The sequence below is a fragment of the Vanacampus margaritifer genome, chromosome 5, assembly GCF_051991255.1.
Source record: "Vanacampus margaritifer isolate UIUO_Vmar chromosome 5, RoL_Vmar_1.0, whole genome shotgun sequence".
Classification (NCBI taxonomy): Eukaryota; Metazoa; Chordata; class Actinopteri; order Syngnathiformes; family Syngnathidae; genus Vanacampus; species Vanacampus margaritifer.
The window spans coordinates 21,771,229-21,792,892 of NC_135436.1; the positions used below are offsets into that span (position 1 = coordinate 21,771,229).

Sequence of the window (21,664 nt, forward strand, 5' to 3'; positions counted from 1 at the left end):
CTCGTCTTTACACAGCTGAAAATCAATACCTCCACTTGTTCCATTCACACCGCTTAATCCTTCAGAGCCCCCAGACCCTCCGGAGCTGGAGGTGCGGGAAGTGAAAGATCGCAGTATGAACCTGAGATGGACGCAGAGGTTTGACGGCAACAGCGTCATCACCTCGTATGACATCGAGTATAAGAACAAGACGGGTATGTGCAACAACCACAAACAGAGACGATTGGTTGATTCTTGAGAATTGAAAGGAAACCGTTGCCACCTTTTTGACAGATACCTGGGAGCTGAAGCACGCCACACGAAACATTTCCCCCACCAACAATCAGGCAAACATTGTGGACCTCCACCCGGCCTCCGTCTACAGCATCCGCATGTACTCCTACAACGCAATCGGCAAAAGCGAGGCCAGTAAGGAGCTCACCATCAGCACGGAGGAAGCTCGTAAGTACATCGCCACATGTGAGAAAAGATAGCATTTCGGTTTGGCTGGATGACAAATGGTAAACTGTCCGATTTTGCAGAGCCTGATGGTCCCCCCATGGATGTGATCCTGCAGCCGGTGACTTCCCAGAGTATTAGGGTTACTTGGAAGGTAATGAATGATCTTTGCTGCAGAGGTGGCAAAAGTACTCACACACTGTACTAAAAAGTAAAATAAATAAAAACAGTACAGACTCATTAATTTGTGCTACATTACCTAAGAAGGATTGCGCAACATCAGATTTGTTTTCAATAGTCACTCTTGTGATCTTGAATTGTAGGAAGACTGTGAATGTTTGGAATAAGAAAAGTAATAGTAATAGTAAAATTACCGAAATCGGTAAAATTTCCGAAATCGGTAAAATTACCGAAATCGGTAAAATTACCGAAATCGGTAAAATTACCGAATGAACAATACTGAGCTCTCCAGGAAAAAAAAAAGAAAGAAAGAAAAGTAATAGCCCACGAAGCGTGTATTTTTTGGAAACACGTTGAAGTTGGTGTCGATATAGCTAAAGGTTGAAAACCGGCAGAATAAGAAAAAATCTAATTAACAGAGCTGAGGTCCAGATTCAAATTATTAATGTTGCTGCTGTGTATTGGTCACCAAAATATCAATCAATCAATCAATCAAAATCTCAGCCGAAGTTGACTTGACCTCTCTCTATTTAGGTCGTTTTTTTACGTTTGTGTTTTGTGGAGGTTAAAAAAAAAAAAAGAAAAAAGAGCCTATGTTGTCCAAGTAATGAGTAGAAAATATAGAAGTAAATATCCATCAGAAAAAGTAGCGCTGTGGCGTTCATCTTGTCAACTTTTCAACCAGACAAAGAATAAACTGTCAGTCTCGAAACAAGAAACTCCAGACTTACCCACCCGAAAAATATCCATTCACTACTGACAACATCGTTACTGCTTTGAAAATACGTCGAGACTGATCTCATTCCATCCCGCAGTCTCCCAGGAAGGAGCTGCAAAACGGAGTGATCCGGGGTTACCAGATCGGCTACAGAGAGAACGGCCCGGGCAGCAACGGCCAATACAGCATTGTGGAGATGAAGGCCACGGGAGACAATGAGGTGTACACGCTGGACAACCTGAAGAAGTTTGCCCAGTACGGCGTGGTGGTCCAGGCCTTCAACAGAGCTGGCACCGGGCCGTCCAGCTCCGAGATCAACGCCACCACACTTGAAGACGGTAAGGAGCAGTCAGTCAGTCAGTGGCCACAACATTAGGTACACATACTTGCTGCCACATGTCAAAAAATGTCTAATGTTAGAAGTCATTCCGTTTTGTTCAAGGTCAACTTATTGAGCGGGTGGAGAAGCGAAACACCTCTCTGTATCAAACAATACACGTCTGCACCATGGCAATAAAAAAAAGGAAATGTTTGTTTTTTTCAAGTGTAAAAAAAGGGCCACTTTAGTGACCAGCTGCCGCAATTGATGCTTTTCAAACAGCACGGCGCCGCGCGAGCGAGCGCAAGAGCAAACTTGTCACCCATCCGCCAGCTTTGATTCACATTCACTGCACGTTCTGCGTCGCTTTTCTCGCCGCCCGAACTCTCCATCTTTTTTTTTTTTTTTACTCGAAAACCATCGCCTTCGCTCTATTCTTACAAGAATGAACGCTGTAATCCAAAGCGTTCGTACCCTGGCGGTGCACAAAGGAGTGTGATGATAAAGAGCCGGGTGATTAGATGGAAAGAAACAACTACAACTGATCTTATTGATGTTTTTTTTTTTTTAACAAGGCCAAATGTTTGCTCATTTTAGATGTGCCAGCTACTCTTTAGTGAACTGATTCCCTTTTGTTTGCCGATCAGACAAAGTTGTGTTACTCAAAAACAGTCGTGTAACTGATTAATAATTGAGATGTTTCAATACAACAATTATTGTAATGGAGCAAATACCACAGCATATGAGAGGGCTTTTTTCAAACTGACTGAGTTTTTCCTGGCTCAACTTTAGGTACAGGTCATAAACGTGTGGGAAAATGTTTTCTTGTCCAATGAAACCAAGGTCACATTTTTGGCCATAATTCCAAAAGTATGTTTGACGCATTAATAACACTGCTCATCACCAAGAGAATAGCATACCTGCAGTTAAGCATGATGGGGTCAGCATCATGTTTATGGCTGTTTTTCTTCACCTGAAACAGTCAGCCTTCCGCTAGAAAGCAAAAACATGTCAGGGAAAGCCTACAAGACCATCTGAACTCATTATAATTTCAGTTGTTTAGTTGTTTTTTTTTTTCGTTTGAGTTGTACAGATTATAAATCACAGTGGGAAACGTTTTTGAAAAGATTTATCTTGTTCTCTGTTTTTTTTTTTGGGGATACCACAAAAACCTGCCATTTGAGCAGGGGTGTGTATACTTTTTATATACACTGTGCTTGCCATCCGACACATCGGGAGTAGGAAAGCTCTTCACTTCCAACACGTGACTTCCAACTGTTTTTTTTGTTGTTTTTTTTGGAGACTTCCAACTGTTTCTGATTTAGAACCATTTCCTTAAAGTCGTGAAATTAGGCGGCCTCATTTTAGAGGGAGGGGCTAAAAAAAATGATAAGCATTGGTACTCTTTTCACCTACTAAACAAAACGTATTTATGTTAAAATACCATTCATAGTGTGTTGCTTATTGTCTTCAAAACGTTTTTTTTTTTTCCTTTCTCCCAAAACGGGCTTTGCACAATATCTGTCATCACTGCCTGCCGTCCTTTCCCCATGCAAACAGACATCCACCCATTTATGCACACGCCGAGAACAGTTGGCTGAGCCCCAATTGGTCCAGAGCAGGCAGATCCCTCCAGCGCTTCCCTGTGGCTGTCACCGTGGCGACAGTGATATTGACGGCCATTATGATAATAGTGATAACAACAAGCATACTAAAAATAATTATAATTACCCTGTCTGTCCGTCCGTCTTTCCCGCGGCCTGTTTCCTGCTGCAATTATCCGCAGCTGAGCGCTTTTGTTTCCCTGCACTTCTTTTCATCTTTTTCTGCCCTTCCTCTGCTTTTAACTCTCTTCCTCCCCTTCCTCTTTTCTTCCTCCAACCTCCCCTCCTCCTTGCAGTCCAAAAAAATGCCTTACGTTTTGTTACTTATCCCCCATTTTAGTTGTCTTATTAATGATCCAACAAATAAGCACATGTCCTCATTTCTACCTGCAAAGTGAGAAGCGACGCATCCTAATTATTTACACTTGTAGCCCAAAGGTCTTTTTCATGCAAGGCCCAGTTTCCTCACTTCCTCCGTCCTCCTCCCCACCTCCGCCCTCCACGCCAGCTGCCCAGAATAACGGCCCTGGCGGACTTGGCCCAATCTGGTGTCTTTCAGTCGGCTCTCTTCCTCTCTTCCTGCTCCTCGCAACCCCCGTGCACAAGTTGACTTCTGTTCGCCGACGACACTGCGCGTTATTCAAAGCCTGAAAAGTCAATGCTTCAGAGGCGACACCTGGATGAGTGAGAACAGGGCGAGGCTTGTGCAGAGAGGGAAGCTCCGATACATTTTTGCAAGGCCGTTGAATCGCCACTGGCTTGCAGCGGAAACGCCCATTAGGGCTTCGCTAATTAACCTTCAATGGGCCACTCGTTACGCACTCCTGATTTACTGTCAAACCTTGGCCAAGACTTCCTTTCAGTTTTCATTAAGATTATATTCTGCTGTACTGTATTAAGGGGACCATCCAGAATTGTACTTGTATATATATATATATTAGGGGTGTTAGAAAAAATCAATTCGGCAATATATCACGATATTACAGCGCGCAATTCTCGAATCGATTCGATATGCGGCCGAATCGATTTTTAAACATAATTTTTCTTTATGGGAATATTCAACAAAACGTCTTACTTAGGGTTAGGATTCTCACATTAAGCATGGAAGAATGTTATATTAATGGAACATTAAGCCTTAATATTTTATTTCAGTGCTGTTCAAACATGAAACAGGCTGAATTTACAGATAAATAAATAAAATTTTCATACAAATCTTACAGTCTTACATGTACAGGTTTACTGATTAGCATTTTCTAAATTTGAGTAAAAAAAAAAAAAAATCGCAATAATCAATTTATAGATTTGTATCGGGATTAATCGGCATCGAATCGAATCGTGACCTATGAATCGTGATATGAATCAAATCGCCAGGTACTAGGCAATTCACACCCCTAATATATATATATATATATATAATATATATATATATATATATATATATATATATATTATATATATATACACAGGTTATTCCCAATTATTGGCTTTGAAATTAAACTTAAGAAGCATGAGTTATTTAACGTGTTCCTACTGTGTTCTCAGTCCCCAGCCAACCTCCTCAGAATGTACGTGCCATCTCTGTCACCTCGGATGAGGCCGTCATCTCTTGGGCCGAACCCCCCAGGATGACCCTGCACGGCGTTCTGAAGGGCTACCGTGTTGTCTTTTGGGCCGTCTTTCCCGACGGAGGTCTGTTGGCTGCTTCTGTTTAAACCAGTGCAAGGAACTGTTTCTTTAGTTTAGATAGCTAGTTGTGTTGGACTAGAATTGCTCAATTCTATATTTATAGAGCACTTTGTTTTCTTAAAACCAGCAGTTGACCAATCATGTTGTGATTGGTCACGCTGTGATTGGTCAACTGCTGGTCACATGTCATATGGACACCATCTTGTTACCCTGCTGAAACCGAGTTGGCCAAACTCTCTCTATATATGACTCTGCTAGTTAATTGTACCACCTGCCACCTATAGGACGATCTTTTTTTTTTTGTTGTTTTGTTTCTGGAATAGAGAGATAAACAAAGGTACGGAAGCGTATTGCATTCACTTGGAGAAAAAAAAACGATTTTTCTGACTCATTTTTTAGAGAGCTTTGTTTTTTTGAGTATTTTTTTTTAATTGTCTTTTTTTTTCGGAATATTTGTTTCTGTTTTACTGATTTTTTTTTTCTGCCAAAAAATATTGAGAAAAACAGGCTGAAAAAAATTATTGAGAAAAACAGGCTGAAAAAAAATATTCAGAAAAACAGGAGGAAAAAATACTCAGGAAAACATTTTAAAAAATTTAAAAAAAAAAAGTTCCAAAAAACAGAAAAAAAATTATTCCAAAAAACAGAAAAAAAATGTGCTCTGTTTTTCGGAGTAATTTATTTTATTTTTTTTACCTCTGAACTCCAAGTGACTTGTTGCAGACTCGCTAATAGCGGAAGCGGACACTTTCCCACATAACTCCATATGCAATAAGATGGTCATGTTTACTTACTGGCTCTCAAAAAAGGAATGAATGAGTATATTGTATTGTGGTTTGTTCTCTAATCTCTGAGGGGAAACCCTTTAAAAAAATATTCAGAAAAAACAGAGAAAAATATTCAGAAAAACAGAAAAATAATTTTATAAAACAGGGAAAAATTACTCAGAAAAACAGCGGATTTTTTTTTAAATAAAAAAAATACTCAAAAAAACAGGGGGAAAATATTCAATAAAATAGAAAATAAATACTCAAAAAAACTCCCCCCAAAAATAAGTTAAAAAAAAACAGGACTTTTTTTTTTCAAGTGAATGCAATACCCTTCCGTACAAAGGTACATGATTTGCAGAGAATAATTTTCGTACCAATTAAGTGACATTAGATCATTTTCCATGCCTCTGATCTCTTGTCGGGAATCAATGCCTAAGTATGCGCTGTGCGTTCTTCAGAATGGGGTGAAATGCAGAACATCACCACAACCAAGGAGCAGGTGGAGCTCAGGAACCTGGAGAAGTTCACCAACTACAGCATCCAAGTGCTGGCCTACACTCAGGCTGGCGATGGCGTGCGCAGCAACGTGTTGTACATCCAGACCCGCGAAGACTGTGAGTCTACTCTCCATGTATTTTATCTTCACACACACGCGGAGGGAGCAATTTTATCCAAGGGTTTAAGACGTTTCAGCTGCGGTGTGGGAGGCCCAATTCGTGCGGAGGGGTAGCGGCTCTTTGTAAGGCTGAGGTAGCTGATTAAAACCTCTTTGCGCTCTGATGTGCCATTACCAGTGCTAATGAGAATTAAGAAGCCAAAAAGCGTGTGTGGTTTGCTCGTATGTGCGTGTGTGTGATGAGCCTAAGGGTGTGGAATCTGTGCATGTTGGAGGGAGGGGGTTGTTTAGTGTGTGTGTTTGTATGAGCGTATTTCCCAGCTTTGGCGTGCACGTGTGAGAAAAGGCGCTATTGTTTGCCGGCAAGTCTCGCCCGACACGCCGTACAAGAGAGAGATTAATTCTTTATAGCTTAGAGGGAGAATTAATTTTGTGCTTACACTGGTGGGTTGTGGATTACATCCGGATCCGCCTCTGCGCTCTCTCCCCGCGGCCCCCGACAAGAGAGGAGGCAGACAGGGGTAGAAGCGATTTTTAAGAAGTGCCATTTCAGAAAAAAAAGCCTTTATTCTTCTCTTCCTATCGCCTCTTTTTGTTGTGTGTGAGCCTCACTGCAGTTGCTCTTCAAATGTGTGCCCGTCCGCGCGAGTGTGTGTTTATCACATCTCGGCCGAGCGGCTGTTTTTTTTCCCGCTGATGTGGGCCGACACGGTGTCCAGGGGCAAACTCTTCACATACGTTCAACGTTATCTTTCTGATCCCTTTTGCCCTCAGTGCTCTGTGCGGCATATGGGAAAGTGTTTACAGTGGAGTTGTGCAAACAAAGCAATTGTCAGGCCGCTTCCCTCCGCCGTCAAAGCAGAGATGACAATGATTCACGACCGCCTTCTGCGGGCGTCGCTTTCTTTTTTTTTTTTTTTTTTTTTTTTTTTTTACATGGCCGTTCTTGTTGCAACGCTTTGGGCGCTTTATGGTCATCTTTGAGCCCTCGAATCCATTTTTGGTGACTGTTTTTCGCAGTAATTAGCCTACACCATCAACATGTCGACTCACTCTAATGTCTTAGATTAGGGGTCACCACTCCCCAAGGACCATATGAGTAGTCCGCGGGCCTAAAAGATTCGAAAAGTTCTAAAAAGAGAGCACCGGTGATGGCACATTTTAGTATATCCGTTTCCTACTTATTGTGAGAAATCATTCATATGATCTCCGTCTTTGTATAATGAGTAGCATTAAATACTAATGATGACTAGGGATGGGCAAGTAACAATGCCAGCTATTGGCAGACATTACCAATATCAGCCCCCTCTTCTAGACATTTTACGATCAGGAACTGGAAATTAGAAATTAAAAGAATACAAAATTGCCATTACCGGTAATTTAATTCATTTTAAGGAAAAATGCTATACTGGGAAATTGTATGTATCAAAAGTACTAGTGGTATCAGTCCTTGGTATCGGTATCGGTGACTGGTATCGGTCTGAAAAAAAAAAAAACGGTATCGAACATCCCTAATAATAGCATTACTAAAGGTAATTTGAGCTTCTTTTTTTATTAATCACGTAAGTCTGTATCAAACTGGTAGCCTTTTGCATTAATCAGTTCCCCAAGAAGTAGCTCTCAGTAGAGGTGACCAAAATAATTTTACTATTTTAACTCATTCACTGCCATTGACGGCTATAGACGTCAAAAATTAATTTGAACTATTTCTATTAGTTTAATTTTTTTCCACTTTTGTTGACAAGAGTATGAAAAAAAGTAGTAGTAGTGAAAAAAATACTGTACCTAATTTTTTTTATTGTACATTTTGAACAGATATAAAATTTGTGATTAATCGTGAGTTAACTAGTGAAGTCATGCGATTATTTACGAAAAAATAATAATCGCCTGACGCTCCTAATTCTTACTAATCTTTTCTTCTTTCTTTCTTTCTTTCTTTCTTTTTTAAAGTAATTTAAAAAAAAATGTTTTAATAATCATATTTAAAAAATATATATTTTTAAGAAAAATTAGGGGCTTCAGGTAATTAAATTTTTTAATCATAATTAATCGCATGACCACTAGTTAACTCACGATTAATCACAAATTTTATATCTGTTCAAAATGTACAATAAAAAAAAATTCTAGGTTTTCATACTCTTGTTAACAAAAGTGGGAAAAAATGTTAAACTAATAGAAATAGTTCATGATAAAATGACGGTGGGCCAGATCTGGATCTCAGTTTAAAAAAATGCTTGTCTAATTTCCTCAAACAGTGGCCTTGTCTAATTAATCACCGTGTACATGTAAATTTAATAGCACTAGAATATTACTAGAAAATTGTAATTGTACAAATAAAGGCATCCGCTATTTAATGCCTGACAAGCTCTACAATTAAGTAAATACATGATTTTGGATAATACAAATGTATCAAAATTGTTGCTGTCAAATGGGTTAATCTGTCCACGTTGGTATTCGTATTTGTATCATCATTCACTCGTTCTGTCTATGATGCAGACCCCGGCCCCCCAGCTGGCATCAAAGCTGTGCCCTCCTCCGCCAGCAGTGTTGTGGTATCCTGGTTACCTCCTCATAAACCAAATGGAATCATCCGCAAGTACACCATCTACTGCTTGAACCCTGGATCAGGCCAACCGGTGAGTTCAAAGGGGGTGCATGCACTGATTTGGAAGTGAACAAAAGAGATCATGTTTGGAACATGACATACGTTGGAGGAAGAATCACATGTATTTTAAATTCATCTTTTCTTTCTGTGCGTAATTTATACAATGCCGAGATAAAGGTGAAATTGATTCAATTCAAATGTGCATGGATGGTGTGCGCACTCGTGCACTTTTTGCTGCAGTCTCAGCACGAGGCGTGTGTGTGAAATGAGCTCCACTCGTACCGCAGTGTGTGCGCGTGCGAGCTCACCCTCCCGCCTTATTTGCATATCTGCGTCTCATCACGTTGCCAGGACAACCTCATCTGTTCATCAAGCGGCGCGGCAACGCACACGCACGCTCTCGCACATGCGACACGTCTATCTATCTATCTATCTATCTATCTATCTATCTATCTATCATCCATCCATCCATCCATCCATCCGTCCATCCATCCATCCATCCATCCATCCATCCATCCATCCATCCATCCATCTATCTATCTATCTATCTATCTATCTATCTATCTATCTATCTATCTATCTATCTATCTATCTATCTATCTATCTCTCCATTCATGCGTCCATCTGAAGCCCCCATGCAGAGTTCAGGATGATTACTATGTAAATGAGTGCGACTGGAGAGGAGGAAGGAAGGAAAAGGGATGGGAGGGGGGTTTGCATACACGCCGCGCGGGGAGTACTTTTGTTCTTCTTTTCATTATCTGGCTCTATTGTTCCCTAGATCGCCACTATCTCCCCGCCTAAGGAATATTTTAATATCCGTTTCAGCAACACACGCTCGCACGCGCCCCCCAATCCGACCCCTCAACCCGCCCCCACTGCCGTTTTTGACAAGTACAGTTTGCGTCCTGAACTGCATCCATTCATGACTCCCGCTGCTGGTAACTCGCTTCTACTCCATCCAGCTACGAGTGTGGAGACGGATACACAGAAAGGAGAGTCATTAAAGTAAATGTGAGTCAGCAAGCGGTTAGAAAGCGCAAAATAAGTACGTTTGTGTGGTTGGGTGGGGTGGGGTGGGCTTCGGGGGGGTAACTGTACAGGCAAATGGATGCAAGCAGAGGCTGAAAAAGGGATGGCAGATGACGAACACAGACTAAGGAATAGAAACATGCCCGTTTAGGTTCCGCTACTCGCTACACGTGAACAACATCATGAATGAACCTGCCGGAATAAAAATAAGCCGGCAAGCACAATTTTTTTGACCACATCAAAAACAACCGGACCGCCGAAAATGTAAATTCATGCCAAACTGGTGGGTTTAGTGATATTTAGATGGTCACCGCAGCAAATGACTACAAAATAATCCGAAATGGCACTATTAACTTTATAAAACATAGTTATATCATGCTTAAATAGAATGATAAGAATTAAACATTTTTGCATTATGATTAATTCATTGCAACTCATTTTCCTGTTGCGACTTGGCCACCTGGGGGCAGTATAAAACAGTCATGAAAACGCAAAGACGACTTTCAAAACTACTGTAAATGTCTCAGTAAACTGCAGTAACAATAGTAATTTTATTTATATACATATATAGTATTATAATGTTCTGAAGTGTTCGGTTTAGGTGAACGGTATGGGATTTTTTTAATAAGTTTTAGGTGAACTAATGAATACGCACGCACACATGCACATACACATGCTCACCCACATACAAAATAAAATAAAAAAATATGTGTGTGTGTATATATATATATATATATTTAAAAAATAAAATAAAAAAAGAGAGAGAGAGCAATGATGATGACATGTCAAATCGGTAAAATTACCGAAGGAACAATACTGAGCTCTCCAGAGAAAAAAAGAAAAAGAAAAAAAAATTGTATTATAATGTCTGTCTAAATGTGTTGATGCAGTTTATGGTCATATATCTGTAACTTTGTGACCATTGATGCCATTCATTAACCCCCATTTTGTGTTATCATCAAGCTAGCAAACTTCTTAGCATTATGTGATCTTTTCAAATACACGTCATTCTCTTTTTTTTTTATGTTTAATTTGACAGTAATTCAACCAGGAGTCGCATTAAATAACCTCTGCATGTTGTGCCAAATATAAAAATTTGCTTGTATCTGAGCAAATTCCTAAATCTTATCATTTGTATCTCAAGGCACCGGTAAAAGAAGGAATAATTGTTGAGGATCTAAGGAGCGACTGCCAGTCATTGTGTGTATGCATACAGAGTCAGTATGTGTGTTTTGAGAACACGGTGATGTGACTAGACAGCAGACACATGGCTGGGTTAAACACGCTGCAATTACGTATCCAGCTTCAGGTCATGTATGCCGTGTATGCGTGTGTTTTCACTATCATTCACTATGTGGGCTCAAGTGTGGATTTTTTTTTTTATTCTGCGTGTGTGTTGTGGCTGGGCTGCTTTAGATTGGCCTCATTAGCGTATGACATATCGCTCATTCTTTTTCTCCATTGCCTTCATCTGTTTTCACCCTGCCTTGGGAGCCAACACACAGTTGAATTATGCCCCCCCCCCCCAAAAAAAAAACCTCAGTATACCTTCCTCAACCCTCTTTGGGTTTTTTTTCGAGGGGAGACTTGAGGGCTTGTTTCACATTAAACGGATGTTCACTGAGTCCTTCACATTACTTCTGCCTCTCTAGTAAAGTGACAGTCTGACCCAGTGTTTGGAACCCCCTGGATTTTACTCACTGATTTTGTTACCACGACAACATGAAATGATACGCTTCTCTCTTTTAACCGGAAAAAAAACCCGAAAGGTTGAAAATAACTGCTGGTAAAATACAATATCTTCCTATTTTATAATTTAGTACCCCGGTAATTGTTTTAAACCTTCAAGTGCATCTTTCTCAAAATATACAGTAAACTTACTGTATATGCTATTAGCCTACATAAGGACCACATTCTAAGAGTGGTATCATTACCAAATGTTGGAAATGGTGTCAGTTGCAGCTGTGTACAACTGAAAACATCATATTGACAGCTGTTCTTCTTTTCTTTTTTTTTAATCAAGTGTGATTTTGTGCAGTTTTATTACAATAAACAAAATCCAAGCTTGTGGTTAACTGGCTAACTTCAATCAATTATTATATTTACCTAACAATTATGAATGGTTTCTTTAAAAGTAAAGTGCCGTATAGAAATAAATCCTATAGTATAACCATTTGTGTCTGGATTTCTTGCCATAGTTTGGCTCTCATCATTAGATCCACATCGTTTTTTAACTGTGATGTCGTACATTGGCGGTCTGTCTTGAATTAGGGTGAACCCACTTGTAATGTGCATTACCGCCACCTATAGGACTGGAGTGGTGCAGCATGAATTAAGCGACTAAACTGACCATGTTTAGGTCCGTGTGACCTTAACAGATGTCTTTTCTGTAATGTTACTATTCCAGTTATAGATTCCGTTAGCGCCGGTGTACTTAGGTGACAGTATCTGTCTTACGTCCTCTCTGTGTCCTCTCCTCTCATGTCTCCTCAGATGCCCAGTGAATACGAAGCCAACCCGGAGCTCGTCTTCTACCGCATCAGTCACCTCAACCACAGGCAGCAATACTTGATCTGGGCTGCGGCCGTCACCACTGCAGGACGCGGAAACTTTAGTGACAAGGTCACCGTTGAGCCTGCCGCCAAGGGTGAGGTTCCGCTGTGAGATAGCGGTAGATGTTAGATGACTTGACTTGCCCACTGGGTTGGCGGGCGAATATAGTAGAGCAACTCTTCAGTGTGCCATTCATCAAAATATGAGCATATGACACTCAATATTATTCATTCCATCTCTATAATGGGGCCTAGATTGATGGATTCAAGTTTGTGAAAATGCATTTAAAATGACAAAACACACAAATTTACAACTTATCCAATATAAAATTATTCACAGAACATACATTACTCAATGTATGATGAAGAAAATGGGACTCTCAGACTCCGACATTTGTCTCCAATGCTTACAAAACACTACAGACACTTATGTTCATGCTTTATGGTTATGTACTCCGGTTATGTATTTCTGGACTAAAGTCTTAGAAAAACTTTCCGCTATTTTGGACTGTAGGATACCTTTATCTCCAAACTTGTGTTTGCTAGGTGACCTAACAACAACTGACTTACCACATAAACAATTTCAATCTACACTTGTAGCCCTTACTATCGCTAAAAAAACAATTCTTGTTAACTGGAAAAATAAACAAACTCTGAATATCGACCAATGGTCTAACCTCCTCATAAATCACATTTTAATGGAAAAAATATCTGCCTCAAATAAAAACCAAATATCAAAATTTATAGAAACATGGTCTACGTATATAGAATTTTTTAACCTAATTCTGGTTACTTAATTCTGTCTGTTAGCGAGAGCCACTACATCGTGATAACTTACATTGATGTTTCTGCATTTGGCAATTTATTATTATATTATATTATTAGTATGGGATTTTTTTTAATGGGCTTTAGGTGAACTGATGAATACACACACGCTCGCACGCACGCACGCACACACGCACATACACATTATCACCCACATACAAAAAAAATATATATATATATATATTATATATTATTATATATATGTGTGTATATGTATATATATGTATATATATTTAGAAAATATATATATATACAGTATATATATATATTAAATTTTTTTAATTTATTTGTTTTTAAAAAAAAAGGAGAGCAATGATGATGTCAAATCGAATGAACAATACTGAGCTCTGAGAAATAAAATAAAAAAAAATATATATATATATATATATATAATGGGGCCTAGAGTGTTTTTTTTAATATAAAAATTGTCACTTGAGATATGAACTTCATAACAAGTAGCATTGGCAGATAGTGAACAATTCTTCAAAAAGAGGCTTCAAGCTGTTTTATAGCCACCCCCAGTTGTTGTGTACACTCAAACTAAATATAAAACAAAGACACTAGATATTGTGTACGTCAAACAACCACATAACTTTGCCTCAGTTAGCTTAATGCTAACACACAATGTAAAACCCCATAGACAGGCAAACCAATAGCATCAATGTTGTGTATAGCACTTTAAGCAACAGGTATTTGAACACAAATTGCAACACATGTAGACAGATAATATAACAATACTCACAGGCATATATTATTTATCTTTTGTGAAAAAAATCACTAGTCAATTGTATCTGTGCGTCCATTTTGTACTGCTCGTTCGTGGCCAAAGCATGCGCACCGGCAATCGCATAAAGGGGGCAGAAACAGAATAACAGCATTTCTTTCATTTCAGTGTGAAAAGTTAATGTGAAATATGTTTTTTTTTGTTACAAGTGGTCATGGTTATTTATTGGCAGAAGCCTGCCATTAACCATCACCTCAAAGAGCTGAGTCACATTCCCGGCAATCTTTTTCTTCACAGCACTTCCCCTTAATGTTTGTTGTGTGTTACTGCCTGTTTTCATGCAGCAAAGCAAGGTGCTCTATTGATTTCCAGGGTCAGAGGGCACCAGATAAACTGCTCTGAACTGAGGGAGGTGATTGCATGAGGTTAGGCGAAGAGAAAATGGCATGACAGGAGAAGACTTAGCTAATACACCAGACAACGAAGAGGAAAATCAGGCAAAAATAGTGGAGTTGGAATTAATAAGCATTACTGTCTGCTATGGTGCTTTTTTTCTGTTTGGTTTTTGATTGGTGGGTTTTAAAGGTTTGATAGTATGCATGTGTGTGATCGGCAGCTGTTAATGGCAGCATCCTCAGGCTTGCCCACTCGATACTTCATTCAACCAGAACATAAGTGCACTAGAGTGCTGGCGTTAAGAAGCCTAGCCAGGGAAAATAAGTGGGAGGGTGACGACGAGGCCCCCGATTGGATGCAACCCCCTCTCCACTATATCCTCAAAGCTCATTCTTTGTCACGTCCTGTATTATTCACATTCTGTACTTTGCCGGGCAATGTCATTTGTTAGGGTTTAGCACAAGGTATCAGCCATCACATATAGTCTGGGGAGACATATTTTAATCAATTTATTCACCACATAACTCCCAAGACATTTTTGTGCTTCCAACTAAGAGCAGTTTAAGGAAGGACCTTTTTTCAGTTACAAAATGACTGTGATGTTCTTTGCTTAGGTTGGTGTGGAAGATTACACAGCCATCTTGACCTCAAATATTTTTGGAATGAACTCAAGACATAACATCTCCGGTGTCAATAATTGGTTAGAAATTAGAATTAATTTGATCATGAAAATAATCACATATTTCACGTAAACTTTTTTTTTTTTTTAATCACTCCGCCATCAACTATAAATGACATTATGTCCTTATGGACAAATCAAATGTGACCCTTGGGCACAAAAGTTTGCTCACCCCTTACAATAAAGAAGATGATAATACTGATGAGTACGATGATTTGATTTCTACAATGATTCAGAGGGTTAGATTGACACTGTTGTCATGTTTAAGAATGGAATATGATGACTTCCACCACACATATTCAAAATCATGTTACACTCCATGCACCACAACTTAGACCTGCTCCTAACTGGTCTAAAGTGTAGTCTACATCCTGTCACCAAATTGTCAGGCGTGTAAAAAAAATTATAAAATACCCTAGGAACACCTAGCATGGTGCACCGCGATCTGCCAAATTTTCAAACACTCGTACCTAGAGCTGCCCCCACACGAAAATCAAGACGCGCCAGTTTTTACACCGAGGGCTGTGTACGAAAATAAAGCCTATAGAGTGATCATGTCTACTTGTCCATATTCTTTCAGCCCCTGCTAAGATCCTATCATTTGACGGTACGGTGACCACTCCATGGATGAAAGAGGTACGGCTGCCCTGCAACTCTGTAGGCGATCCGACACCAACCATAAAATGGACCAAAGACAGGTGAGAAACGAGACTGAATTCAATCATTGGCACTTCAATTAGAAGAATGGTGTAATGGTGGACGTTTCTCCCGGGCAGTGAGAACACGGCCATCCCCGTGTCTCTGGATGGACAGCGTCTCATCATGGCCAACGGTACACTGGTGCTGCGCACGGTCAAAGCTGAAGATTCTGGCTATTACACCTGCACGGCCACTAACACGCTGGGCTTTGACACCATCATCGTCAATCTTTTAGTGCAAGGTGGCAAACTGACAGCATCTGCTTGTTATTATCTGACGGGGGGAGATGGGAGAAGTTTAACGTGAACTATTAATTGCGTTTGTTTTATGTTCAGTTCCCCCAGACCAGCCTCGTCTCACTGTGTCCACCACCTCCACTTCCTCCATCACTCTGGCCTGGATACCAGGAGATAATGGCGGCAGCTCTATCAGGGGTATGCCGGTCTTTTTTTTGTTTTTATATATAATGTCAAATTTGTTGGAAAAGATCTACATAATATGGTGAAGAGCGATGGAGGTAAACAAGTGAAAATGAAATAGGCAGACATTCATGTGAATATTTACCGGAGTGTTCGGTGAAAGTTTTCTAGCTGATTTTACGTTATCTATTTAAAAAAAAAAAACATATTGATTAGCCTCATTAGCAAAAATTCTTTGTAAGCAGTATCCCACTCGAGGTTTTTCATTAACCTCTGAAAACTAGGCCGTCCTTCAAACTGAGCTTTGTTTGTGGTGATTCAGACAGACTAATACTGCCCCCTAGTGGAATGTAGATGTACCCGTGATGAAAGCCAGAGGATGCTCAAAAGTTAGTCAGTGAACGAATGCAATAGATTGATGCAATGCAATATGTTTTTGTGTGTGCAGGTTTTGTGCTGCAGTACTCTGTGGACAACACAGAGGAGTGGAAAGACGTGTTCATCAGCTCCACCGAGCGCTCCTTTAAATTGGACAACCTGCGCTGCGGCACCTGGTACAAAGTCAAGCTGGCCGCAAAGAACAGCGTTGGAGCGGGACTCATCAGCGAGATCATCGAGGCCAAAACTCACGGCCGAGGTGAGATGCGCCACAAAGAACAGAAAAACATTAATCAAGTGTGTTCTAATCAGCCATTCCTTCTGACCAATAATTAAATTATATAGGGGGGGGGGGGATGATTTAATCTAATCTTGATAGACCAAATCTAGAAAAATAAGTCATTTGGTAAAAATGAGTTGTGTATAAAATTTTTCTTCTGTTTTCATGATCATGTTGAACATGTTGCAAATGTTCCTGGAATTGTGGTCTACCCTGTCATTAAAGGTGACTTCCCCTTTAAGAAACCTCTAATGCAGTAGTTAATTACAGCTTAATATGTCCACGCTGTCATAGGTAGTGAAATTGATATTAAAAAAAATATATACATTTATCAATTCTAAATGCCAAAAAGTCACACAGTCAGCTTGCTAACTGATGCGTGTTGCTAAGTGAAACTCTGCCATGTGCTCATTAAAGAGGTTGTCATTAAATGCTAAGATTAGCCAAAAATGTCCACCCTGACAGAAAGCTCACATACAGTATTTTGTGTATGTGGGAGTTGGACCACAATACATTACAAACTTCAGCAACAATGAAATGTTAAAATCCTTCATATTGACCCCAGCTTTCATATTGCAAGAACTGCGAATTACAGTTTTTTGTAACACAAAAGAATATAAATTGCACACAATCTTATATTACTTTAGTGTGCAATTTAAAAGAAAAGTTTCCTTTAACTCAAAATCGGACAAGGAAATGAATATTTATGAACTAAACTGTAAGTGGCTGATTTCAAACTATAAATTCATGCAAATTATTTGGAAATAATATCATGAAGGCACTAGTCTTGCAGTAAACAAATGCTTCTCAGTAGGACTGAACAATTAATTGATTTTATTGTAGCAATGGAGTAGAATGCAATTTTTAAATCGCAAAGGCTGCAATTTTGCCTTGAAAAAATAATCGCATTTTAAATCTTGAGGGGAAAAGTTATTTTTCCTGCCCTCCATAAACGCCGGCGATAATGATGATTTCCAGAGCCGCAGTTCAACAAGGACCAACCCGTGTTTACCCACATCAACTCCAGCCACGCCCGCCTCAACCTGCAGGGCTGGGCCAGCGGCGGCTGTCCAATCGGCGCCGTGACACTCGAGTTTCGCCCCAAAGGTGAGCCAGTTACATCCATGTGGAAAACAACTAAATCTGATGGAAAATGCCTCAACACGGCCGCCTTGCTTAAGGTACGTGGGCGTGGCAGAACGTGCGCACCAACGCCACCAAGGACGTGTTCCTGGCCGAGCTACGTGAGGCCACCTGGTACGAGCTGAAGATGAAAGCCTGTAACAGTGCTGGCTGCGGCAATCAGAGCTCCCAGTTTGCCACGCTGGATTATAACGGCAGTGAGTTGACTGGCCTGCAACATTGATGCATTGATTTTGGCCCTCAACCAATCAACTGTCTGCTTTGATGGTCATCCCTGCTTTTTATGCTCAGGCACAATTCCTCCAATTAAGTCGCCCTTGGGAAAGAACAACGACGTCAAGAAGCTGTTTTCTATCGGCTGCCCGGTGATCCTGGTCACTCTTGGCGTGGCGCTCCTCTTCATCGTTCGCAAGAAACGCAAAGAAAAGAGGCTGAAGAGACTGCGAGGTGAGATGGGACGACGTAAACTAGGACGTTCTAGTGTGATGAGTTGGCAGTAAGAACAAAGCAGCCTGAAGCTTGAGCTGACTTCAAACAGATTTTGGAATCACGTTTTACCTCTGCCAAGGAGGTTATTTGGTTTGTTTGTTTTGTGTTTTGGGTACGACTTCCTGTCTAGAGTTGTTGTTGTTTTATTCTTGCGCCCACTTATTTTAAGACTCCCAAATCATAAAATCTATTTTTTTTTTTAAATACTGGAGGAAACTTCAGATCTGGTTGATTTAAAATGCTGGATGAGAGGCTCACATATGAGCCTGCAACTTCAATTTAACATGAAAAGTCCCTTTGAACCTTATGCGCCATCCATAGAATAGGTTCCATTTGCTTGTTGCAACTCTCTCAAAATGTATTTTAATTTATGTCTCTTTTCAACTATAAATCTGGTAATATATGTATTAAACTACTCAAAATATATATATGTTTCCCTCCATTGTTGTTTCATTTTGAGATTGAGGAATAATATTACTTATTTTTTTCAGAGGGGTTAATGTGTGAGGATAACAGGACTGAGTGGAGACCCAGTGACAGCATGAATAGTTTTTTTGTTTAGTTTTTTAGGTTGGGATAAACACATATGTAAAAATAATAAAAATTTAAGCCCATGCGTGTCCCACTTAAGGGCCAACATTGGCAACCAGAAGAACCCTGACATGAAATCAGCATTCGCCAGCATCGCAAACAATAATCCCTCAGTGGGATACAGGCTTTCAGAACTTAAATTATGAAATTATTATAGTTCATGGCAAAGTCTAATTTTAGAACACTGGGATTGGCAACAATTTTACACTGTTAAATAAATATTTGCAGCCAGATCAGTGCTTCTCAATTATTTTTTGTTACAACCCCCCAGGAAGAAGAAAATGTCCACCGAGCCTATAAATAGTATAATTTGTCTGTAAAATTGTTTTAAGTACACCTCTGCAGAGGAGCTAATACTCCTTGCGCACTCTTTGACAATTAGAGCACCACTGACACCTACTGTATTGGAGGTGTAATTACACATTATTATAGTACGGCCAAAAAAAACCAACATCTTCTCTGAGGTCACATCATTCATCCATCCATTATTTTATTGTACTTGTCCTAATTAAGATCACGAGTGAGCTTGAGCCAGTTCGAGCTCACTTTGACCCTGGACTGGTAATCAGTCAATCTCGATATACGAAAAAAAAGAAAAGAAAAAAAGACGCCTGCAAAATTATTAAGAGCCATCTTCTTTTTTTTTTGTTAAATGTTGCATTGGTCTCATTCCAGTAAAAAAAAAAAAATCTCATATTTGTATAACTGGAAAAAAAAATAATCTCATATCTTCTTTTTCTAGATGCCAAAAGCCTGGCAGAGATGCTGATCAGGTAAGGTGCATCTTCTACTCTTGTAGCCTCCAAAATACGCATAACCTGAACATTTGGTCCAATTCCAACACTGTGAATGTTTGTCCGCGTGTGTGGAGCAGCAAAAACAACCGAAGCTTTGACACCCCAGTGAAGGGGCCGCCTCAGGGCCCGCGTTTGCACATCGACATCCCGAGAGTGCAGCTGCTGATCGAAGACAAAGAGGGCATCAAGCAGATCGGTGAGAGGAAAGGCAGAAAGAAACAGAGTGTTGTTGTCCTCGCATCTGTGGAATAATAAACACAGGACTCGCTTATCTGAGCTGTTTCCTGCCTTTCGGACAGGCGAGGACAAGGCCACCATACCTGTGACGGACACGGAGTTCAATCAGACCGGGAACCCGCAAAGCTTTTGCGCAGGTGTGTCCGTTCACCACCCTGCTCTCATCCAGAACACTGGTCCTTTGATTGACATGTCAGACATCAGACCAGGAACCAGTAAGTGATCCTTCTCCTCGTTGGGCCTTCTCACCATCTGAGACAAACTTGAACTAACTGAAGCACTGAGCGATAATGCAAGTGTCGATATGACCCACATGTCTTCCTGGTTTGTTGAACCCCCACTCGTTGTGTCTTAAGTGTCTTTGGCCAACGTTTGTCGCTGGCTTGAAACGTCCTCTACGTTCCTTCGCCAGATCCGGTTTCGAGGAAGAGCGTCAAATCCGCCCACAGCATCAGGAACCGCTACTCCAGTCAGTGGACTCTGACAAAGTGTCAGGCTTCCACGCCGGCCCGCGTTCTGGCCTCCGACTGGCGCACGGTCAGTTCGCAGCACGGCATCACCGTCACTGAGAGCGATAGCTACAGCGCCAGCCTCTCGCAGGACACAGGTAGGCAACATATATGGCTGTCAGGTGAAATTTCACTCAAATACACAATAACTTTTAGAAGTGGACTTAATTTGGCATATTAAAAAATCCTGGGTTGTTTTTCTGACCGACTTGCTTAGGTTGGTGTCGATTTTGAGCAAATTGGCTGACTTTTGCCCAATGTTGGGTTAATCACTTTGACCTAGTTAGATTGGGTTAAAGAGGAAGTCAACCTTAAACATTTCTTTACAATAATATGTTATATGTGACCTGAAGGTATTATTTGATTACTATATTAAGTGTAATCTTTGCGTGTTCAAAAATAATTGAAAAATGAGATCTGATGAAGAAGCCTTCTTTATAAAGAATTTATTTTAAGAGCTCTTAAAAGACACAAGAGTAAATGCTTACATTCCAAAGGTGATGTTAAGCTTGAGTGTGTCAATATGAAAACACACAGTCGCTTTATAGATGAAAAAAGCATACTCCTCCTCTGAGGCTGGACAAAGGGTTAGTAATTATAATAGACAGACAAGTGATTTACTGACATGTTTACTCCATTTCCCCTACCATCCCGGATATATGATGTAGGCAGGTAATGATCTTGGACCTTCAGTTTTTACGACATAATGAGTAATAGCATGAGAACTTGACTCCCTTTCAGACACACACATTTCTTATCTCCATGAGAACTTGAAGGGAGTAAAAGTTCCAATACATTCCACAACAACATTATCACAGTGTTATTCATTACAATACAGTTATATTCCAATATATGTTTATAAGTAAATTCATAAACAGTAAAAATATAAATTGAAAATGTTAAATGTCTTCAGACCTCACGACCAAAAACCAGCCATTTTTATCCATTTTGGGGTTGGCCATTTTGCCACGCTGTCAA

At 40.1% G+C, this 21,664-nt stretch overlaps 1 protein-coding gene across 2 annotated transcripts in view; it reads left to right on the forward strand.

Annotated features, from left to right (window-relative positions):
* dscaml1 (Down syndrome cell adhesion molecule like 1) overlaps nt 1-21,664 on the forward strand; it is a 124,747-nt gene that overhangs the window by 95,249 nt on the left and 7,834 nt on the right. The window contains exons 15-33 of one of the 2 annotated variants that reach the window (XM_077566385.1): nt 66-194; nt 274-441; nt 522-592; nt 1,434-1,674; nt 4,802-4,948; nt 6,174-6,329; nt 8,828-8,967; nt 12,462-12,615; nt 15,725-15,842; nt 15,921-16,084; nt 16,179-16,277; nt 16,711-16,899; nt 17,899-18,027; nt 18,102-18,260; nt 18,355-18,510; nt 19,886-19,916; nt 20,018-20,136; nt 20,240-20,392; nt 20,590-20,784. In XM_077566385.1, the coding sequence (XP_077422511.1) occupies nt 66-194; nt 274-441; nt 522-592; nt 1,434-1,674; nt 4,802-4,948; nt 6,174-6,329; nt 8,828-8,967; nt 12,462-12,615; nt 15,725-15,842; nt 15,921-16,084; nt 16,179-16,277; nt 16,711-16,899; nt 17,899-18,027; nt 18,102-18,260; nt 18,355-18,510; nt 19,886-19,916; nt 20,018-20,136; nt 20,240-20,392; nt 20,590-20,784 (2,718 nt within the window). The remainder of the gene's footprint in view (nt 1-65; nt 195-273; nt 442-521; nt 593-1,433; nt 1,675-4,801; nt 4,949-6,173; nt 6,330-8,827; nt 8,968-12,461; nt 12,616-15,724; nt 15,843-15,920; nt 16,085-16,178; nt 16,278-16,710; nt 16,900-17,898; nt 18,028-18,101; nt 18,261-18,354; nt 18,511-19,885; nt 19,917-20,017; nt 20,137-20,239; nt 20,393-20,589; nt 20,785-21,664) is intronic. The other variant, XM_077566386.1, reaches the window with a different exon arrangement.